At 38.8% G+C, this 16,205-nt stretch overlaps 2 protein-coding genes across 10 annotated transcripts in view; one reads left to right on the top strand and one right to left on the bottom strand.

Moving 5' to 3' along the window:
* LOC139462503 (liprin-alpha-1-like) overlaps positions 1-3,157 on the bottom strand; it is a 144,235-nt gene extending 141,078 nt beyond the window's left edge. For all 8 annotated transcript variants that reach the window (XM_071244264.1, XM_071244270.1, XM_071244266.1 and 5 more), the window contains exon 1: positions 2,598-3,157. In XM_071244264.1, the coding sequence (XP_071100365.1) occupies positions 2,598-2,837 (240 nt within the window). In that variant the 5' untranslated portion in view covers positions 2,838-3,157. The remainder of the gene's footprint in view (positions 1-2,597) is intronic.
* A 40-nt stretch (positions 3,158-3,197) lies between these two features.
* On the top strand, positions 3,198-15,590 carry LOC139462504 (transmembrane protein 183-like). 2 transcript variants are annotated; one of them, XM_071244271.1, is made up of 5 exons: positions 3,198-3,393; positions 4,670-4,762; positions 7,650-7,781; positions 9,961-10,174; positions 12,832-15,590. In XM_071244271.1, exons 1-5 carry the CDS (start codon positions 3,333-3,335, stop codon positions 13,412-13,414), a joined length of 1,083 nt encoding a protein of 360 aa, XP_071100372.1. In that variant the 5' UTR covers positions 3,198-3,332; the 3' UTR covers positions 13,415-15,590. The 2 variants fall into 2 exon arrangements, with proteins under 2 accessions (XP_071100372.1, XP_071100373.1); XM_071244272.1 differs by lacking the exon at positions 3,198-3,393 and adding an exon at positions 3,666-3,713.
* Positions 15,591-16,205: the final 615 nt, after the last annotated feature.

A 16,205-nucleotide genomic window follows, 5' to 3' on the forward strand; every position in this document is an offset into this window, starting at 1 on the left:
GACCCCAGTTTTAATGCCAGGCCCCCCAAGATTTATCACTGATAGTGATCAGAACTCATACACATCCATAGACAAAGGTAAATGCCTGGCTCTATTTCCTCTGTTAACAGTGATTAGGGCTGGGTATAGGAATAAGGTTCTCAAATAAGAGTAAAAAGTAAGCACCATTATGAGACAGCCTCTTGATTGAGTCTACTAGCCCGAACCTGTCACTTAACATTATTTTCAGTAGATCTTAGTGCTACTGTATGGACATTTATTAGCAAAGTCTACTAGACTGAATGAGTGAGTTGGATTAAACGCCGCTTTGAACAGTATTAAAGTTATATCATGGCGCGTCAGCTTAGTGCGGGAGCAAAGCCCGAAGTAATGCAGATCTCAGACGTTTACCACTCTGCTTACTAGACTGAAACAAATTTTACTGAACTCGTACAAGTGGCTGAAGTCACAGACTGATATGGGGCATTACATGGAAGGGACAGAAATTAGCACATCCCACTAGGCAGAGCCAGTATCAATAATGTTAAGTGTATCCTAAGGGCTGGGAGAATTTTGAACATTTGGTGGGAGGGTGGGTCCTTTTTTTATTCCTATGTCTTCTTATAATTTGGGCCAGAAGATTTCCAGGTTGGTTTCTATCCCAGGCAGGGTCTGAAGGTAAAGTGAAGTTAATAAGAGTCTGGGTTCTTAGGGGTAATACTGTACCATCATGGCAATCATGATGAAAGTCTGTATCTACAACTGGTATCAAAGTGGTGTATTGTCAAGGCATAATGCGTAAAGAAAAAACAGGGCTTAAAATACATTTTTTTTCAATTAAATTTGTCGATATGGTTCCTTATGTATATACATGGTTTACACAGTTAGGATTAACCAGTGTTACATTTTCATTTTTTATTTATTGAAATAGACATACCTTTTGTTTATGTCATGTTTTTGACAAAACAAAATATTGTTGGTTATCAGGAATAGAAAAACCTACTTTTTTATCACATTCATACAGATGTATACTCATAGTTTCTTACGCAGTATACAAGGTATACATAATTATGAGAGTAAGTTCATCAAAGGAAATCCTGATAATTTTGGTTCCATTTCCCTTTCCTTAGACCTTGAATGAATTAAATAACACTGATGTATACAGTGATATGCATATGGCATAAAAGAATAGCATTAAAGGATTTAAGAGGCACAGAAATTGCACTGTAACCAACAACATGTAACGCAAGTTAATAATTTCAAGAGGATCGTCAGTGTGAGTGAGTAATGATTGTCTGCCGCATCAACAATATTTCTGACAATCCCCCATACAGTACCCCAACATCGGGTAATCTCAATATCGCTAACATCTTTCAACATGTAATCATCCCCGATGACAACATTCCAAGATACCAATGCAACAGTTTTCATGGCTAATGACAAATGTCATAGCCATTTCCTGAAATCTGATATACAATATGTGTATCCTGTAAGTATATATCTCTGACACTTCCAACAGACCTGTGTCACTATCAATCAAGGATGTTTATTCTGGTCAAAATTCACACACTTGTTGAGCAAGCAAAGCCAATTAGCACAATTAATTAGCCTCATCAGTATATTGGTATGTTCTGTGCAGTCATGCTTGATAGCTAGGATCCCATCTTTCGGGGTCTTCTTTTTCATTTGGATTATATGTAAATGAGTCATACTTGCTAATTAGATTTATGAATATCGAAATATAAGATCAATCTCACCAAACATAATGCATCTTATGTCATAGGATCATATGGATGCTGAGCCTGGGGTCTTTAGATCAGAGATTTGAGGATTATTCATTTATCCTGAGACAGAATCTAAGCCTCAATATTGACAGCATCTTTATACTTAGATGCCCATGTTTATTTATTATTGCTATTTTTAGATTTATTATGTAATAAGTGAAAGTCAAGAAAAGCATTTAGCTTACATGTTGATTAACTCTTTCTGTTTATCATATTTTATTATGAATGCGGCCAATCGTCTAGAAATCTCTTACTGGTGCATCAGTTTATGCTAAAATTGAATGAAACTGTGACAGACCAATTCCAAATGGTTCCTCCATTCATAATGCAAGGAAATGGTAAAGAGAATCAGACGAAATGGATGTTTCATACATAAATAATCAATAGATTAACATGATATTTCCAGATGTAGACTGCAGTATTAGTCATGATGGGCAAGTTGACTGAATCATGTCAGGAATGAGTGATACTACTACTTGAGTGCTGGATGCAAAATTTATCTATGAAGAAATAGAAGAATATTGACTGTATCGTTCAGAACGAGACCGGTGGATGACATCACTAAGGGGACATAGTCCCTGCTACTCGTCTCATGGCATGTGTAGTGCAGTTCTTGGGATCTAGACTGCATTTATCAAAATAAATGAAAAGCAAGTGTCAAAATATTCCTGATGTGGGGGTGGGGCGTAGGAAGGGCGATTTTCAGAATGAGTGGGGTCATAATTTATACAAGATGGCCGCTGAACGACTGAGAATGCACTAATCCAGTAAGATCATCGAAGATTCGACCGGCGTGCACAGTCAAGCCGGTATATGAAAAATGTTGCAACCTACCTGCGGCTGTGTTTGTTGCACCTGTCTCGTTAGACTATCGCGTTCCTTCTCCACTTCATGAAGTTTGCCCTGTGTCAAAGCAACTTGGTCTTGCGCTTCACGCAAACTCTCCATCAATTTATCTCGCTCATCCAACATGTTCACCATCAGTTGCTCAAAATTGGAGTCATCTCCCGAGCCTTGCGACTCCCGATCATTGGAGCCGTCCTCGGCGATGGTGGGCATCACGTCGCACATCATCTTGAAGCCCTTGTAGTAGAATTATGCCATAAAACTGGCTTAAACAGAACGTACATTAATAGCACTAAGACTACATGAGTAAATGTCTTCACTTCAGAAGTCGGCTACTCATGCGGTTTCGGCGAGCGATTTCTCGCCACCGGTTAGTTCGATCATTGTAAAATCGACACAGTCTCCAAATTAACTATTTAAATGTCTCCTCCGCTTCATCTGGTTGCTATGAAATCCGTACAAAGTCCTGAAAATCACCTGTCAAACAGCTCCTCATCCTTCTAACCCATTCAGAAGAGGAGCCATTTTCTTCTGGGAAAAGTGTGTCATACCCATAATTCTGTGTAAAGGGAGGTAATTATTTGAAGATCCACCAGGTGACGCTGACGGACACTTGTCAATATGGCGCCCGGACCTCCAAGAATTTTTCTTTCCTCTCTATTTATTTTCTTCAAAGGAAACAACAAAAATGACGCATAAATCTGGTGACAGCAATGTAGCATCATGCCTAGGGTGGGTAGAAAAGGGAGGCAGCAAAAGAAAGCGGTTTACAGCACATTTAGTGGTAAGATTTACTTCCAGACGTGGAAGTCGCCGGGTTGCACATAGCAGCAAACTGGCACGATAAACATCGAATAGCGGTTACCTTATTTACTAATAACTGTTATGTTTCTCATGCTATATGCAATCCAATGATCTTCCATGTCCTAACGATATTGACATTTATTATCAAATGCCAATGGTCACAAACTTTAATTGTATATGACATCTGTCACATTGTCAAACATGTCAACATGACCTTTCGGGTCAAATAAGATTTCACAATACTCTCGTGTATGGTGCAAATGATGGACGAAGGCTACAGTTCGGCGGTTACGCCTAAAGGTAATACGAAGCATCTATCGTTTCTTTAAATAATCCAATTCATAAACTTTGAAAACTTTTCAGGATGTGTCAATTGTTTGCCAACTTACATTTGTCATAGTTACAATGAAGCCATGAGGCCTACTCTCTGCCTTAAATATTTAATCACAAGGCCATTGTTAACTGTTTTTGACAGTTGGGGCAAATATTTGTGCAAGTATCACTTGTCCCCATGATTCAAATAAAACTGTTTTCTATAAAAAATGGCTACGGCACTGAATCATCAAAGCCGACACACCAAAAACATTGTGGTATGAACAAAAACATAGTTGCATAGGGCTACAATTTCTTTTTACCTGGTATGATACAATGTATAGTTATATAATATTCAATTCATTTTGTCTGGAATCCGTATATAAAATCCGTATATGACATTCAAATTTCATGAAACAAAACTGCAGATTCTTTCTGATAATTTACTTAAAGCTGACTCTCAAGCAGTGAAATTAAAGCAAAATTCCTAGTTTCAAAGTTATACACTGTTAACATGTAATGTTCAGGCAATTTAACTTTATTTATTGATATCTGAAAATAATTGTAATACTACTCAAGTCAATAAAGTTTTTACTTCAGTACCCTCAAACATGTCAAAAAATATTTTTGTTTTATCAATTGTAACCACTGATTAAGTGAGCAGCCCTATTTTGCACTTTTTGAGTTGCACCATATCTTTTATCCTGATATTGTCTGTATTGTGTTCCACAAGCATAAATTTCTCCACTTAACAGAACCGGAGCATTCAAAGATTAGATATGCACTAAATTGTCATTTGTAAGCTTTTTTATTATGTCCTACTACAAATTACAATTTTACGGGGGAAACAGGTTGCACCCCACCCACCCCAACTTACCCTATTTTTTGATGGGCAAAAATAAGAAACACATTTTTTGGCCTGATTACCACTTACTGATTTGTAGATGTGACATTGAATGATTATGCAAATGCTGACAAGGGAGGAGGGACGTCTTTTCGAGTCAAGAAAGGAGCCGCCAAGGCAATTGAAAAAGAAGGTATTTTTGTGTTTTGTTTATGTGTGTGTGTTAACACATTTTTGACATATTTACACACTTTATATCCTCAAATAGGAAATAGTTACAGCGTCACTGTGTGTGTATGTGTATCTGCTCTGTTTCAAAGATTCTTGCAGGGACAGACATGGCCACTTGTCTGTTGGTCTGAGACAAGTGAAATTCTATAGGGACAGAATTGTTTTCACCCATAATCCAGTTACTTTGCAAACATCACTTGTCCAAAACAAGCTGCAGGCTAGTTCGATGTGATATGACCAGTGGTGTCTACCCGTACCTTGTTGGGATTGATGGCCAGGATGTGCCCTTCGTTGGTCACATATCCCCATCTAAAGATGGTTCCAGGTTGTTACTATAGTCTGGAAGGTAATTTAAGGTACCAATGTTTACTACAATATCTGAAAAACTATCGGACCCACTCCAGTCAAAGTTGGTATGAGATTATTAAACAGTCATACATAACTGGATATTATATTTAAAGACAATCGGTGCATGAATATAAAATCTGTCTACTTAGCTATCACTATATTTCATCAACAACTAGACCTGTTCGTCATGGGTGGAACCAGCATTCATTGAAACAGCCATCTGCATAATGCTACCCCTGCGTCACAGGGCCATATGACACAGTTGAACCAATCAACTCAACAGGTTGCATGTGAATCGTATATGCACGAATACGGTGTTAGCGTAGGACGTCTCAACGTGCGTGATTCCTGTGCACCCTTTCGAGTTGTGTTGATTGGTTCAACTGTGTCATATGGCCCTGTGACGCAGGGGTAGCATTGGGATTGATGGCCAGGATATGTGCCTTGTGTTGGTCACATATCTCCATCTAAAGATGGTTCCAGGTTGTTACTATAGTCTGGAAGGTAATTTAAGGTACCGATGTTTACTACAGTTGAACCAATCAACTCAACTGGAAAGGGTGCACAGGAATCACGCACGTTGAGACGCTCAATGCTAACACCGTATTCGTGCATGCATGATTCACATGCAACCTGTTGAGTTGATTGGTTCAACTGTGTCCTGTGGCCCTGTGACGCAGGGGTAGCATTATGCAGATGGCTGTTTCGATGAATGCTCGTTCCACCCATGACGAACAGGTCTAGTTGTTGATGAAATATAGTGATAGCTAAGTAGACAGATTTTATATTCATGCACCGATTGTCTTTAAATATAATATCCAGTTATGTATGACTGTTTAATAATCTCATACCAACTTTGACTGGAGTGGGTGCAATAGTTTTTTCAGATATTGTAGTAAACGTCGGTACCTTAAATTACCTTCTAGACTATAAGGGTGGATCTAGGTCTGTGTGATAGAGTGGGGAGATTGTGAGAACCACAGGAATGGATCCACAGGGTTTTGTAGGTTTATGAAATGCACGCCCTGGAAATATGGAGGCTGTATATATTGACAATTGATGCATATATAATATTGTCTTGTTCCTGTACCTCATCAGCGGCTGGGGTAATCTGAAAGTAATATTCAGTCATTATTTAGTCTCATTATTAAATATAACCCTGACAGTTAGTCCAATCTATGTGTATCTGATCACTTCTATTTTACTGTTGAATTATTGTAAACTGAAAAAGGATTTATTAAAAGTGACTTTTGAATGATCATGTTTAGTTGTAATGCTATTTAATCTTAACCCTGTTTTTAGGGTACCATTTACTCTTTTTACAGGGTAAGAAACTAACATTTTTAGCTCACTAGTCCTTATAATGATAACATACCGGTATAGCAAAACCCTTAAAAAATGGCAAATTTCTACAAGTCCTTGGGATATCTTAACTACTGGCCAGTTTGGTAAGGACTACATGACTAGTGCCAATTTCTAACGCTGTTTTTAGAAAGTGCTATTTCTGCTTAATCCTGTCCATCAGGGCCATCCATGTTCAAAGCATCACCAGTGAACAACAGTCTGTACAGGAATAGATACGAAAGCTAAAGAGGCTACATGTTTAATAATGGACAGTGCCGTACCATGTATACACTTTCAGTTTTTAAAAATTAAAAATGAATGTCAAGGTGTCCTTATACAGATATAGGTGGTCCCTAGATTCAAATACCATACCGTATTCGACATAATAAGCGCCCAGGGCGCTCTCAAAATTAGAAATAGGGGACTCTTATTAGAATATTATTTTGGTGGGAAAAACAGAGTTGAAAGATAAATTTCGTGGTTTATGCTGATGGTATTAAGTGTTTATATACGACAGATATATTTTTCCAGAATTTAATTGCCCATAATTAAGGGTGCATATTACACACGAGTGCATATTATACACGAATAAATAAGTCTTGTGTACATTGATCAATCGGAAGGGGGGGCTAATTGGGATTGTTCACTTGCCAATATATTAGCAAATATCGCTGTGGGTGCTTAGAGCGGGGCACTTATTACGTTGAATACAGTAGATGAAGATCTCGAGTATTTCATGCATGTTTGTTAGTGGTGTAACAATACAGTTATGCAGTATTTTATCACGACACAAGGCCCACAAGACATTTACAAGCCCTGTATCACGATACTTTTCATTGCAAGTTATATTGGTGTAAAATCATGTGAAGTGTTCAGACACAAGCTTACACAGATTGTCTAGTATTTCATGGTTGGACATAAAAGGCATAACATTCACAGTGCCCTCTAGCCAATATATTTTTTCCCTACAGTATCCCATCTTTGATCTCTGAAATATAACAACAAATGTTTCAGGGTTGTGTTTCAGAAAAAGATTTATCAACTGGATATATATCATATCGGAACCCAGCCATATTGTTACACCTCTAATGTTTGTAAAAGCACCTCAAGATGGTGATGGTGATCTGCAGTACATTGATGGACATTCTGTGTTACAGTACGGCAACTGCTGAAAGAGCCGGCAGGGACAGTGGCCACTGTAGGGGAAGACCTGAGCTGGTTTGAGAAGGACTTGGAGGACTTCCACATTGCCACAGAGGACGATAAGGATCAGAATGTGGAGGACAATGGTAAAATATGAATATTCTGGGCTCTTCGTCCACTTGCTACTGTCATAACTTTCATATTTCCCAATATTCTTGCAATAGGGACCCACCTAGATTATATAAAGCAAGTTTCAATATATTTTAGATGGGGGTGTACAGACAATGACTCACATATATAGAATACTAAACTCGCTCCCATGTAAAACCAATTTTATGAAACTTTCGCTCTCATTTGTGAGATACCATGACTTTTCACAAGTTTCATAAAATTGGTTTTACAAGGGAGCGAGTTTAGTATTTAATTATTACTTGACATTTAAAACTTTATTTTTAAGAATTATACTGTTGAGTGTGAATAGGCTGACAGCTACACAATCCACGGCATAATCCAATTTAGTTTATCAGAATAATACTTCAAACATGTCAAAAGTTGAAACGTATTAATTCAATACCAAACAACAGTCGACATTTAGAATTCAGGTGTCCGTTCCATAAATTATTGTAGCGCTAAGGTTATCACAACTCAGATACTTTATTATAGACTTACGACTGTTGTTACGCTACAGTGAAATCGCCTAGTGGAATGGGGCCCTGCACCACAAAGTTTACAATCACGTCACAGTACCCTACGTAATTTGTGGAATTGTGTTGCAAGATCCATCGGCGAAACAATGTCATGTGATGTCAGCCCAGCAGCAAGGTTGTTAGGGTCATCTTGTGTGCATTAGCTCCTCTCAGTGATCTATCATCCCAACACGTTATGTCGTTGAATGAGCCAAGGGATGTTGAAAGCTTTCAATATTTGTTCGTGAAACTTGTTCTGACAGTACATAAACATGCGTTTTGGTATTACACAATGTGTAATACAGCTGTATGTTTATCAAACGGGTGATCTCTTCATGGGCAAGTAATTAAGTGTATTGTGAAATTCAGCAACATGAACACATTGTGAGATGATGTCTGCTGCATCATTATGTTTGGACTTCCTGTCTATAGAACATTAGGCCATCTTAATATTAGTGTGTATGTTCGAACAGCCTCTTCATTTCTTTTGGGATGACATTTTGAAACTTTTTCTCAATGTATCTGTCCTAGATAATTTTGTTGATGTAAGAGAAAATTTGTCGAAAAAAAATAGTAATTGCCCAATTGAAAAGGTTTCAAACTCTGATTAGATACCTGTAAATGTTTCAAATGTTTCGAATTATCAAGGTATCAAATCTATTTTATCATCCAAAACAGGCTCCCACAGCTTTGCAGACCATTGTGATGTCATTGGTTACCATGACGTCACAATCAAATGACATCACTAATGGCTCAACTACTGAAGCTGTTTGCAGTACTTTTTACACTTAAGACACTGCTTATTACTGTCTACAAACTGAAAAAGTTGAGAGCATGATTTTGGATGATAAATTAAATCATCCAGTGATAAAAGTTGATATATTTGATATCAAAAGACACTCGGGTCAGATTCTCTTTTTAAAACCACCGTAGACGTATCTCCTTTCTAATATTTTACAACCGCCTCCGTGGTCTAGTGGTAGTGCGGGGGGGGCACGGGTGGCCCAGTCGTCTAAGGCGCCGCGATTCGCTGTGCACAGTTGCGTCCCTTGGGCACGCCAGAAACCTATGATTGTGGGTTCGAATCCCGGTTCGCCCCAATTATGTTTCTAGGTTTGTCAGCACCATACCCGTGCTCGTGGGTTTCACCGAAGTGGTAAACGTCTTAGACCTGCATCACTTTGGGCTTTCCTCCCACATTAAGCTGACACGCCGTGATATAACTGGAATAATGTTAAAAGCGGCGTTAAACCCAACTCACTCACTCACTCACTAGTGGTAGTGCGTCCGCCCGGAGAGCGGAAGGTCCAGGGTTCAATCCCTGGCCGCGTCATACCAAAAGACGTTAAAAGATGGTACTTGTTGTTACCCTGTCAGGCGCTCGGCATTAAGGGGCTAAAACAAGGACTGGTCGGCTCGGAGTCAGTATACTGTGTCTGAGTGGGGTATTAATGTTAAACTGTGGCATGGTATTTCAGTGAGCTAGCACTATAAATCGGCATCAGTCCGGACTAGTTCAAGCAGCCACACACACACGTACATGCACGTCGCTATATAAGTGCAATAATCTTGGACGCGACGTTAAACCCCATTTCACCTCACCTCTAATATTTTACTCCTACATAACTGTTTATTTCAGGCGAAGGTGAAATTGTTGTTGAAACAAGGCGCCGCCGACGCAAGACCAAGTCGCAGTCTGAAGGAGATGAAAAAGGAATAGTCTATCCGTATGATTTGTGGTACCAGCTCAGTTTGCATGTCCATCCAGAAGATGTGGGACGCTTTGCTGCCATTTGTCGCACTGCCTGTTGCCTCGTCTATTCCAGCGCTTTCTGGCGGAACATGTATCTCAGGTACCCATTGAAGACTGATTGACCAATCAGATATGAGCATTACCAAAAGTTGATGTAGAGTACACCAGTTGATTCTATGTCCAAAAAAGATTTATAAGTCATTCGAAGGCAAGACTGATTTTCTTCCTTGTTTCAACATATTTGGAGCTAGAAATATTGTCAGGGTGTGTTTGAATCTCCCATGGAGAGACTGAAAATAAACATATAGGGTTGTTTGGGTAGTCAAAGTTTGCTAAGGATCACATCATTGTGTCCCAAGTGCGTGGATTGGTGCTAGGGATGTAAATCACTGCATGATTTGGATCTGACTCAGTTATAGTGCGGCGTTAAAGAAACAAATCAAAGCTGAGGATTGCAAAAACTAGATGCACAGAGCTCCAGCTATCTTTTTGAGCACATCATTATGAGAGAACACAACATTTGCTACTAAGGATTGCAACAACTCAAAGCAACTCACCCTCACCCTCAACGTCAAAGACGTCGTTTGACGACCGAAGAATTAGGCAGATGCATGGGCATTTTTGAAACTGGGTCAGCACAACGTCACGTTGCAAACGTTTTTGGTGTCAGTCAAGGTGTGATCAGCAGGGTGTGGTCGGGTAGCCACACAATATTATCTTTGACAATTTCAACAGATGCACATAATTTGAAGTATTACCTTTTAAATTGGTGATCCTTAGCAAACTTTGAGTAGTATAAGAATTTAAAGAACACCCAATGTTTTCATATGGCTATAGTTAATGTGTCATGACTGGTGGGTATTGCAGTGCTCAGTCTTCAAATTGTCAAGGGCCTGTAACATGTTTAACTTGATTTGAGTAGTATAGTTATTTTATACTGTTGGGAATTATTTATTTTTTCTGATGATGAAAGTTCAAAGCCAGAGTGTTCTCACAAGAAGTAATGTGCAGTAAACCAGTTTGTAGATACTTCAATGTGAACACATTCAAAGTCAGCAGGTGGGGCGGTCGGGTAGCCTAGTGGTTAAAGCGTTCTCTCATCACGCCGAAGACCTGGGTTCGATTCTCGACATGGGTACAATGTGTGAAGCCCATTTCTGGTGTTCCCCGCCATGATATTGCTGGAATATTGCTAAAAGGGGCGTAAAACCATACTCACTCACTCAATGTCAGCAGGTAACTAGTCAGGTTTTCCCAAATAGGGCTGGTGGATGAGGGGTTTAAAAATTTGATATCAGGGCCCATCTCATCCTCAAGATGCCAATCATCAGTATGATTCTGGGTTAAATTTGATCCCCAGCAAACTGTTCTTGTCAATCGAGGCGACTAAATGGACAAGGTGGTTAGATGCAGTGACTTTGTTGATAGTGTGTTGATGACCTCTGAAGTTATGTATGAGGTTAAAGATGACTATTTCTATGAATGAATCCATGAGTGTCAAGGAAAGGAATGGTTGGTGATTGTTTTGTTAAATATATGCCCTGGGGTCTGTACAAGAGACTGATAGTGTCATCTTCCCGAGGCAAGACAGTTAACTGACTTTAAAAGTCCAGTTTCCACCCTTGCCGAACTAGGCTGGAATTCCTGGGCTTGATCGTAGCGCCACCAGTGGCTATTACGAGTTAGGTCCTTTCCATGCCTCTCCTATTAACCAATCAGATTCAGCCTCTCGTATCACTTGCATTTGCTTCAAACAAAACGGTGGCACCCAGTCAAGACGATCTGATCGATAATGAAGATCTATATTGTGATAAAACGTGTCTTACATCGCGAAATGCATCAAATCCTGTGAGCACCTTGATTAAAAACATGAAAAGATTTAGAAAATATCTGTTGACAACGAGTTAGCGGTGCACATTCTTTGCAAAACCTGCAGTCAACCGACATCTGCATGACACTTTACGAACCGGATTTCGATTTCGATGCACGATTTTGATTGGACTATGCATAGACTCTTTAGTCCAGCCAAAATGTAACTCCATAATACCAGCCTAGTTGGGCAAGGGTGGAAACTGGACATTTATAGTCAGTAAACTCACTTGCCTCGGGAAGTTGGATAGTGTCAGCGTACCTCAGTTAGTGGATTGTTTCTCATTTTGTGAATCACAGGTTTGTCAGGTTCAAACATGATCATTTACAGGCAGCAGTGCTGAATATTGCTGACTGCAACTCTAGGCGCCATTTTTTTTATTTCTTGGTTTATGGATTTCAAACTCATTTCAAATGTGAGGCAATTTAAAGGAAAAAAAACTCTCGTATCACAACTCAATTTTTCAAGAACATTTTATTATGATCCTGGCACATAGCTTGTGTACAAATGACAATATAACAATATTCATGTCCTGATGGAATGCATAAAAGATGCCATCATTTTGGCAGTATGGGCAACGATTAAACTGTTCACCACTGCGTTTAGTGTTCACAGGCTTTTGATGGTATGAGCGATCAGAGTGACTTCCCTTTGCTTTACACTGGATGAAATGAAATCTTTTTTGTTGAACTTTTGGAGCATTTATAAAGTAGAGTTTGGCAGTAATAAAAAAAGGAGTAATTTGAACCTTTTTTTTCAACATTTGTACTTTGAAAGGAGCGGCACATCCGTAAACTATTTCTTTTTGAAAATGTTGCCATATACAACATTGATTCACTTACATCCATTGCAAATGATCCCACAGAAATATACCCATTCTCTTGCAGGTATTTCGAAAAGTCTGTGAAGCTGCCTGATGATCTTCAACCATCCAACATTGAACGCATCCGTGGATTACGAGCCCGCGTGATCCGCTCCATGTTCTACCTCTATCGACCGCTGGCGGGCAGGACCACACCCCTTGTACCATTTGAGAACGAGCCCCACGAGCTACAGGGACAGCGCTGTCACCTGTCATGGCACCAGCCTGTGAAAAACATGTGGAACTTCTGCTTCAAGTTCAGCAAGGGACAGACTCCTACTCGTCCATTCCTACCAACAAAAATGGCAACAAAACACGACTTGCTTCCTGGCTACAATGATCTCTTTTACAACACCGAGGATGGATGTCGAATCCTGCAGGTGACAGTGCAAAACTTCGTTGCCATTCCAATGGTCATGGGGTTAGTCTTGAGCAAGGTATACCTTACTATCAGTGCACAGATGAGATACTACCGTCTCCGCATGTTGTTTGACACCAGTTTGCAGGGAGGTAACTCTAACTCAGCTGAGATGATCGTTGACCTTGACCCTGTTGTGGACATCCGAGTTTTACCTTGGTGGGATCCAAAGTATCCCTTCACATGTTGACCTTGTTACCATGGTTATCGAGTTCAGGTTTTTTACAGACTATGTTTTTAAAAGCAGTGGTTATTGAGGGAACCTAGTTTTTATAAATACAGGACATATTTATTTGATATTCACTTTACTGTTATATATGTCTGCGTTGTGTTCTGTTTCAGCTGGTTACCATGGTAACTGATATGATCATGCATTTAAAAAAGTAACAAGACATTTGTTATGGTTCAAATTATTGCTCTTAAAGCAATGTATGGAGATAGGGTTTTGTAATTATTTTTGGGGTTAATATATGAAACATTGGATAATTGTCGTATTTTGTTTCACTTTATAATCTATGGAAGATTAAACAAAAAAATAATTATATTTTGGGTATTAATAGCTCTTGTTCAGTTATTAGATGTTATGCAAAGTAATTTGGGTGTAGTAGTCTTGTCCACAAAAAAAAGGTGTTTTATTGAGTCGATTAGACCAGAACAATTGTTTATTTGTTTGTTGATTTGTCTGGTGAGGAAGTGACAGCGATCTTGTTTTGAATTGCTAAATACAACATGTACATTGGATAAGTACATTAGTAGTTCTGATTGATGGCAGAATCTTGTCATCATCGTCACAGAGAGTATCAAATAAATATCACCAAAAAATATAGAATGTTCATGGTTTATACAGTTTTGTACTGTACTGTGCTCCACTTTCTGGTAGCCTGAATATATTGCAATATGTGAAAATCTGACTGTTAGATCAGTGTGAATCATAACATTTGAATCCATCTTCCTGGAACTGACAAATTGCCAAAGTCTAGTCCTTGTTTAAATCTTTAAAAAATCACCACTACATTATCATTTTTCAATTTTTATCTTAGCAGCCATCCCAATTGTGGATCGATGCTCATGATATCAATCACTGGATTCTCTTGTCCAGACTCGATTATTTACAGACCGCCATCATATAGCTGGAATATTGCTGAGAGCGGCGTTCAACAACAAACCAAGCATACAAATTGTATGGAACAAATACTCAATGAAAACAATCAGAAAACATGAATGGCTAGATTCCATATTGATTATGTAGTCATTCCATTCCGTCTTTGAGATATGGTAGGTGTCCTGACATATCAGTAATCACTTTTATCAAGAAATGGTATATTTGTATTAATATACATATTTTTTCATATTTTCTTTTTTTTCTTTGCTCAAACTTACATTATGAAATTTTTGTGTGACTCTCGATCTTTGTAAGTGAACTCGGGCATGGTCAGACCAATTTAAACTAATTTAATTTTAAAGGAAATAATGTTTGTGTAGGTTGATGTGGGGTGAATGTCTCGTTTGCCCTATAAATCTTTATTCTTCAGTTGGTAAGTTGGCCATAAATAGGTTTAGAGGAATATTACAGCTATGGCTATAATGTCTGATTGTTGACCATCATTATATTACTCATTATATTTCGAGAAACTTTTGCAAAAGAAAATCATAAAAAAGAAATGGTAGCGTTTGGGTTTAGTCCCAATACCGTATTAGATGTAATGAGCGCCCTGGGCGCTCTCAAAATTAGAAATAGGGGCCTCTTATTAGAATATTGTTTTGGTGAGTAAAAACAGTTGAAAGATAAATTTTCGTGGTTTATGCTAACAGCCTGAAATGTTTATGTACAACAGATATATTTTTCAGAATTTAATTGCTCATAATTAAGGGTGCATAAAACACACGAGTACGTATTATGCACAAATAAATAAGTCTTGTGTACATTGATCAATCGGAAGGGGTGCTAATTGTGATTGTTCACAAGCCAATATATTAGCAAATATCGCCGTGGGCGCTTATTACGTTGAATACAGTACATGGAAGGATTTTACCTTGAACATGGTGAAGTTGTGCCAAGGTTTTCTAGAGATTATTTTGCTAAGATTAATTTATGTTTTACTTTGAAGCCTCAAGCATAGACATGTCTCTTTATGTAAGGTATTATTCCTTTGTCTTGTTTTCATTTTTCTTGTTTAGCCTCAGTCATGTATTGTTCAAAATTGTCTCTGTGTGATTAGATGGTACTGGTGAACAGAAAATACTAATAGTTACATGTAAAAGCCTGAGATTTTCCTGAAAACAACTGTCATAAATTTGTAAGACTGCTTAAATAGGAAAATATCACACTGAGTTGTATTTTATTAAAATGAATTTATGGATTAGAATGTGTCACCTGTGGTTATCATGGTCACAGATATGCAAGACAAAGTGGAAATGCATTACAAAAGAACCCCGCTGGTCCAGATCCCATTGGTCAGCATGAAACTGAAAACTCTGCCTCTTGACCATGGATTAAGAGTGAGTGAATCAGTTGGGTTTAAAGCCGCTTTTAATAGTATTCCAGTTATATGGCAGTGTGTCAGCTTAATGTGGGAGGAAATCCCGAAGTGATGCAGGTCTCAGACGTTTACCACTTCGGTGAAACCCATGAGCATGGGTATGGTACTGAAAAACCTAGAAACATAATTGGGGCGAACAGGGATTCGAACCCACAATCATAGGTTTCTGGCGTGCCCAAGGGACGCAACTGTGCACAGCGAATCGCGGCGCCTTAGATGACCGGGCCACCTGTTCCCACTATGCCCCCTCCTGAGTGAGAGGGCCAGTGGACATCTTTAAGATTTCGTGAAAGGGACCTTGACCTACCATATTTACCTTGAGTGACAGAAATTCACATCAAAGTGCAAGTGTTCATTCGTTGTGCAGGAATTGTATGTTCTTTACCTCTCATGGGTACAGTGTATGAAGCTCCATCGTGCTGTCCATCACAGTAATCAGGA

Source organism: Haliotis cracherodii, unplaced genomic scaffold (genome assembly GCF_022045235.1).
Source record: "Haliotis cracherodii isolate W230 unplaced genomic scaffold, xgHalCrac1.p SCAF_15, whole genome shotgun sequence".
Classification (NCBI taxonomy): Eukaryota; Metazoa; Mollusca; class Gastropoda; order Lepetellida; family Haliotidae; genus Haliotis; species Haliotis cracherodii.